We start from the raw sequence: 7,546 nt of genomic DNA, 5'->3' as shown, positions 1-7,546 counted from the left end.
TATTGTGATTCTGATTGGGGTGGTTGCAAAGCCACACGAAAGTCGTTAACTGGTTACTGCGTTTTTCTGGGCTCCTCCTTAATATCCTGGAAAACGAAGAAACAATCCACTGTCAGCCATTCATTTGCAGTGGCTGAATATCGCAGTATGGCTTCCACTTGTTGTGAATTGAAATGGGTCACTTATCTCCTTCAAGATTTCCGCATTCCTGTCAAATTGCCAATTCCCCTGTTTTACGACAGTCAAGCTGCCATCGCAATCGCCAAAAACCCTGTTTCTCATGAAAAGATCAAGCATGTTGCAATTGATTGTCACTTCTCCAGACACTGTGTTGAAGAAGGCTTTATCACTCTTGTTCACGTTTCCACCCATCACCAAATTACCGACCTCCTAACTAAACCTCCCAGCCATAACATCATGTTACCATTCTTATCCAAGATGGGCATTCTCGAATTACCCCATGCCTCATCTTGAGGGGGGGATGTTAGCATATCACTATACATTTCACTATATACTTCATTTTACTGTATACACATGGGACTATTATGTTCCTCACCACACCTTAGCTTTGTTTCTTTGCTTTTCACATGTATTTTACTTTTACCCAAATGTATTGAATCTATTAGCAAGTATAAAAGCAAAGCTTGCCTAATAGTTTCTTTTGAGAGATTATTCATTAAGAATACAATATCTACTCCATTTCTAGACATAGTCAGTTCTAGTTTCCTAAACAGAACATCAATCATAAACAAGATCATGATTCTTATACATAGATTCTGCTCTTTATTATTTAATTTCAGTAATAATTAGTTCATTTCAATTCAGTTCAGTTTAGTTCAGCATTCAGTTTTAGCATTTAGTAATTTATCATTATTTATTATAATTATTATTATTTATATATTTATTTATTCTTATTGTTTATAATTTATATATAATTTATTATTTATAGTTTATAAATATTTATTATAATTATAATTATTTTTAAATAATTTATAATTGGGGATAAGGTACCAAAATAGGCCTATGGTTTTTGGGAAGTATCAATTTAGCCACCACAAACAAAATAGCACCAATATAAGCTTACCATTTAAAAAATGGTACCAATTTAGGTATCGATAACGAAACACACGTCATTGATATTACTTCGTTAAGTTCTGTCAATTGTACGTGGATGGAGAAATCAAAACTTAAAGGAGTAATATCAATGACGTGTCCAATCCGTTATCGAGGCCTAAATTGGTACCATTTTTTAAACGTTAGACATATATTGATGTTATTTTGTATGTGGAGCCTAAAATGATACTTTTCCAAAGCCACATGCCTATTTTGGTACCTTATCCATTTATGTAAATTTGTGTTTGTATGTAATTTCTATTTTTAGTTAAAATTAGACTCATTTTTATTTAATTTCGTAGGCTTTTATCAAGACGAGCTTTTATTTGATATTCAATTAGTTTTATCTTTAATAATATATTTATTTATTACTATTATTATAAGCTTATTAATGTCTAATATGATCATTAAAATTATTCTAAAGTCTAATATCATCATTATTATTAAATTCAGTTAAGTTCAGTAGCATTCAGTTAAATTCAGTTTAGTTTTTTTCAGCGATAAAGAACAAAGTGATACTAATGTCTGACTAAGGTATACAAACGAAATCAGTTCATAGCAATACACAACCCTTCTTTATTTAGTTACATCATCATTATTCCAGTGAAGGAAACAAATATTTTACAATTTCACTCATGACCCTTTACTACGTGCTTCATACATGCTCAATGAACATCTAAGTATAAGAGTATGGATACAATTTCACTCATGATCATTTATTACATGCTTCATACATGCTCAATGAACATTCAAAGTATAAGAGTATGACCAATCACATATGCTCAGAGCATGACGATACTTAGTCAGTTCATATATATAACTTGTAGAATAATGCTTCATACACATACTCAATGAACATATATAATATAAGAGTGTCTAATCAGTTCATACATATTCAACTATAAACAGAACATCTACCATAAATAGGATCATGCTTCATACACATACTCATAGTCAATTCTAGCTTCCTAATCAAAACATCAACCATAAACAGGATCAGTTCATAGCAATATAACTCACACATGCCCGTCCCTGAGCATGGGTAGGAGGTGCGTCTGCCCAGGGCCCAAGGACGAGAGAGGGCCCAATTATAGTAATGTATAGTATTAAGAGTTTTAAACTATACTTGATTAAATTAAAAAAAAAATTTTGATTAAAAACATTGTCATCAGATTCTTTCCAAATTAAAAACGTTGCCATTAGATTAAATTAAAAAAAATTGGGTAAATTACACCTATGGCCACTGAACTTTACCCATTTAACATTATGGCCACTAGACTTCAATTCTTAACAGTACGGCCACTGAACTTTACACTTTTTAACACCGGTGGCCACTCAACGCCTCAAAACGATCGTTGACGGCCTAAAAATAAAAAATCCAAAGCGTAATGATATTCTAAGTAACTTTAATTTTTGAAAATTTTCGTTTTGAGGTCATTTAGGTGGTGTTTTGTTAGGAGAGAGAGTGAATTTTTTAGAGAGAGAAAACTCCAAAAAATGTGATTTTGGAAAATAAAAAATGTGGTTTCATGGTAAATATCGTTCTGAACAATTTTAATTCTTGAATATTTTCATTTTGGGGTCGTTAACGGTCATTAACAGTCACTTTGAGGAGTTAGTTAAAATTGAGTCGCCATCGGTGTTAAAAAGTGTAAAGTTCAGTGGCCATACCGTTAAGAAATGAAGTTCAATGACCACAATGTTAAAATGGGTAAAGTTGAGTGGCCATGGGTGTAATTTACCCAAAAAAAATTATACTTGATGAAAAAAACATGGACATCAATTACCAAATTTTCTAATTTACCTTAAATTCTTTCCAAATTTCCTAATAATAATTGAACATCAATTCCCTAATTTATCTCAAAGTCTTTCCATAATTATTTCTCTCACTCATCAATCATAACAAAATTTCTAATTTATCTTCCCTTTCACACTCCAATCCCAAAGAATATTGAATGGTATCATCTTTCATCTTTAATTCATATTCAATTCATTGGCTATATAATCAATTTTGTTCTCTAATCACCCCATTGTGAAACTTCCAATTGCTATTAGCATTTTTTTGTCTTTGAAAAACTCTATCAAATTCTGATTTACTTGGTCTTCAGAGGCAATTTGGGAGAAACACATCAAAATCTTCAAATTTCAAGAACTTAGCCCCTAAAGCCCGTTAAGTGAGATGATTTTCAGATTTGGTTTTTCATTTTTATGTTATCATACTTTGTGTCCTGAAGAGCATAAAATTTATTAAAACTATTTCATAATTTATTAAATTTGAGAATTTTGCATCTAAAAATGATCAGACATAATTTTGTATAAGAAATTGGGTATTTAAAGCAATATAAAATGTTTTTTCATATGCAATGTTTTTATTAGATCGTTTATTAGGGTCTCACTTGGTAACTCGCCCCTGGGCCTCTAAAATCTCAGGATCGGCCCTGAACTCACATATATATCCATTTACTATATATGCTTCATACCTATCTCAACATCACCCACAACAGCATCATACATACAACCAATCAGTTCATACCAACATAACCCACTATGATTCATACACAACCTTTCACTATATGATTATGCTTCATACATGCAAGTTCACTATATGACCATGCTTCATACACAACCATTCACTACATATTCATGTCCGATTAAGGTATATAAGCGAATTCAGTTCATTTCAATACAAGCTTTATTCACATACATATTCATACAAGCTTACATATAAGCTTCACATATATATACTCAATAAGTTAAAGAAATCTTCCCATGCTATAGGCATTAACTGATTGACCGTATCTTCAATCAACCTTCCTATGTACATAAACATTCTTACTATCCTTGTAAATATTATGTTCAAATAAAAAGGAATAAGATGACTTCATAATCCTAATGTTAATAATATTTGCAAATAAAAAGTTCAAGATCTACCTATCTCATCATTACCCACAATAGCATCACGAAGTATTGCCATAGGTTAAAAAAGATAAAAACTCCAAACTTTCTATTAGTGAATCTAACAATGAATATAATAAAATCGGTGTATCTAAGCGAGAGATCTAACATTTTTCAATGATAAGTCTGAAAATTAATAGATCCTTATTCCAGCTGTTAAAATCCACATATGCAAGAGTAAATCAGATGAGAAAAAGATAGATTAAGGAATAATTAAACTCTAATACATCGAGGAACGAAAGTAAATATGGCTTACCATTACCATGTTTCGATCTCAGTCCCAGTAATTTGCATGTAGAAAGCAACCAGAGATAGCCAAAGAGAGCGGTGAGAGAGATGAAGCCTGAGCTGCAAGCGAAGCCTAATTTGGGATTTAGGATGAGAGAGATGGTTTATATATGAGTTAAAATTTTAGTCAAACGTATTGAGCGCCTTAAATTTGGTATCCGTTTTAGTTGGCCGCGTAAGTGAAATTTCATTTGCCAATTTTTTTATTTTCTGATTACAATGACAGTCATTTATCACAAGTGTCACCTGATGATTAAATAAATTTTGAATTAAACGCGCGTTTTCTTTAGATGACAGAATTGTGTCATCGGAAGGCCACATGTGAATGGAGCTGGTTTACATTTAAGCTTTCAGATGATATAATTTTAATATATTGTCATGAAAAACAATCAGACGACACGAAAACAAATATCTGCCATGTATCTTGTGTCATGTAAAAGGAAAAATGATATGTATAAATTATTGGCTCCGCCACTGAGTAAGATATATTACACTTTATGGGTAAATTACACCTATTGCCACTGAACTTTGCTTTGTTAACAGTATGATCGTTGAACTTCAAAACTTAACATTTAAATTTACAAAATGCAAACTTCTATATTAAGTTTTGAAATTCAGTAAATAAAAGTGAAAGTTCATTGTCCATGGCTATAATTTACCCTCTCTTTTTACTATCCGTGACTTCATAGGCAATCTAAGTTGCTATATAATCCAATCTCTTCCACGCCAGCCTTATATATCTATATATATATATCAACTAACACTTCATTGAAACATATAATCCCTCTCATTAATTTCCAAGCCACAAGGAGAAGATGTCTGAATCAAGCCTGATCATAACAATTAAAAATCAGCAGCAAGATACCCTTTATCAAGCATCACTGGAAGGAAATGTGGCTGCCTTGATCTCTGCTATTACTTCCTTTAGTGAAACCCCTTTACATATAGGCCACTTTGATTTTCTTCGAGCACTGCTTCATCACAAGCCTAAGCGAGCACAAGACTCACACTCTAGTCGTCGGTTGCCTCTTCTTCACTGGGTTTCTGAGCAAAGTCCTGATCGTGCTTGCTTTTCACGCGATCGGGATAGAAGGATTCCGTTGCATCTGGCAGCCATGAAAGGAAGAATTGATGTTGTTGAAGAATTGATTAGATCTAGTCCTGAATCCATTAGAGAGTTGCACTTATGCGTGAGATATAACAGGCTTGATGTTCTTAAATTGTTGGTGGATTCAACACAAGGTCACGAGCTTGTCACTGAAAAAGATGATCATGGAAACACTGTTTTGCATCTTGCTCCTAGCTTCAAGCGACTTGAGGTAATTCTAGTGTTAATTAATTCGTAGTAGTAGTTATGTTCGGAACTTAGCTCCCCACCGATGGAATGTTGCGTCCAGGGGCGGAGCTAGCCCAGAGCCCGGGGGCCGAAGCCCCCACGGCCACGGACTCCGCCCTTGAGAATTGTTAATTTTGTTCCGTCTAGCCCCTAATATTGGTATATATTTAATCCATGTAGTATTATTTTAATAGTTTAAAATAGTTGAGTTGGTTTAAGAGCATTGTTTTAAGGTGAGAAGTCATGGGTTCAAACCTGTGAAAATGTTATAATTTTTAACCAACATAACAAAATTATAAAATTTCAGTGTGCTGGAAGCTTAAAAAATTTTGTTCGAAAAATTACTCCCAATAGGGGGACTAAAATTAGCCCCCCAGGTATCGATTCCTGATCCGCCACTGGTTGCGTCCGTGATGCTTAGTTTTCTTTATCCTCGTTTCTGTTTCCATATACTAATTTCACTAACTTGTTTTGGGCAGATGTCGAATTACTTGCATTCAGAAAGCAGTGACATAGAGACAAATTCGTCGGACGTGAGTGGATTTACGGCATTGGAAGTTGAGCATTCTCCAATAGATTCCAAGAGTCCAGTACCTTCATCCATTTGTAGAAACGTCAATGTATGGTGGAAAAGATACATCAACGATGTCGGAGACAGACTAGAGAATGCGCGGGGCAATATCCTCGTAGCAGCAACTGTAACAGCATCTATGGCATTCCAAGCCGGAATAAACCCTCCTGAAAACGCCTCGAAAATCGTTGCTCTTCCACTGGGTTCAGATACTTCTTCATATTCTACCCTGAAATACATTGTTTTGCCTAACATCGAAGTTGATTTCTGGTTCTGCAACACAATGGCATTGATGATTTCTCTGGCAATAATCATGCTGATGCTCAGTGGAATTCCATTTAAGAACAAGTTTTCAAGTGTTCTGTTAGTTTATGCTATGCAACTAATAGTTGTGAACATAGCACAAGCTTATTTCCATGCTGAGGCTTCCAAATTGAATGGTTCAAATTGGGATAATCTGCTCCTTGTGATTGGAGTTTTTGCTCAATATGTGGTTCCTCTTGTGTTCTTACTGATTATCTTCATACATGTTTGTACCTTTCTTTCATCTCTAGCTCTTAAGTTCTTCATACGGGTCAACAAGTGATTTCTACTTAGGAAAGGGTAAAGGAGTTATACTTATATAATAAGGAGTTGTTCATTCATCGTTGCATCAGGCTCTCGGATAGAGATTGAAGCATTCTCTTTGTTCAAACGCATTGGGAAGATGATAAAACTGCTGAGTCACCATCAGTTTGGTGTGCCTTTTCTTGAAAATTCTCGCAGATAATTGTCGGAGATTCACTACGAGAAGAGTTGTTTGTTTGTAGTTGGTGTTCTTTTTCTTTTACTAGGCATTTAGCCTTCTTTGTTTTAAAAAGAAATATATATAATAAAAAGTTGTTCGCTTATTTATTTATTTATCTACCTATTTATGCCCATAGTATTAGAGTTTCCGCTCTTTGGATATGTTATTGAGGAATGAGAAGAACTTCTAGCTAGATCAAGGTTATAAAAAACGTTAAGCGCTAGTCGGACAAATAAGACTTTTGAGGATTAATGATGAATTAGTATAGGATAAATCGAGGATTAATTAGATATGTATTTTTGTATTTTTTTTTGTTAATAAACAAATTATCATATAAATAGTTAAAATATATATTATGCTATCTAAAAACTAGTTAATATAAAAAATTATGTAATATATACCCTCACATAGAGTGATAGATCTAAGATTAATTGAGAGATGATGTTTATCGTGATTTACAAATGCTAAAGTTTTCATAGAATTTTGGTCCCTAAAA

The 7,546-nt window shown here is 33.4% G+C and overlaps 1 protein-coding gene across 1 annotated transcript; it reads left to right on the top strand.

Moving 5' to 3' along the window:
* The first annotated feature begins 5,132 nt into the window (after positions 1–5,132).
* Positions 5,133–7,057, top strand: LOC136222525 (ankyrin repeat-containing protein BDA1-like). Its single transcript, XM_066010299.1, has 2 exons — positions 5,133–5,675; positions 6,172–7,057. Exons 1-2 carry the CDS (start codon positions 5,172–5,174, stop codon positions 6,847–6,849), a joined length of 1,182 nt encoding a protein of 393 aa, XP_065866371.1. The 5' UTR covers positions 5,133–5,171; the 3' UTR covers positions 6,850–7,057.
* Positions 7,058–7,546: the final 489 nt, after the last annotated feature.

Source organism: Euphorbia lathyris, chromosome 3 (genome assembly GCF_963576675.1).
Source record: "Euphorbia lathyris chromosome 3, ddEupLath1.1, whole genome shotgun sequence".
NCBI lineage: Eukaryota > Viridiplantae > Streptophyta > Magnoliopsida > Malpighiales > Euphorbiaceae > Euphorbia > Euphorbia lathyris.
This window is presented reverse-complemented; position numbering and strand designations above follow the sequence as displayed.

Coding starts and splice junctions, on each gene's coding strand:
- LOC136222525 (XM_066010299.1), top strand. CDS start 5,172: ATGTCTGAATCAAGCCTGATCATAACAATTAAAAATCAGCAGCAAGAT. Junction 5,676..6,171: donor CTAGCTTCAAGCGACTTGAG/GTAATTCTAGTG, acceptor TGTTTTGGGCAG/ATGTCGAATTACTTGCATTC.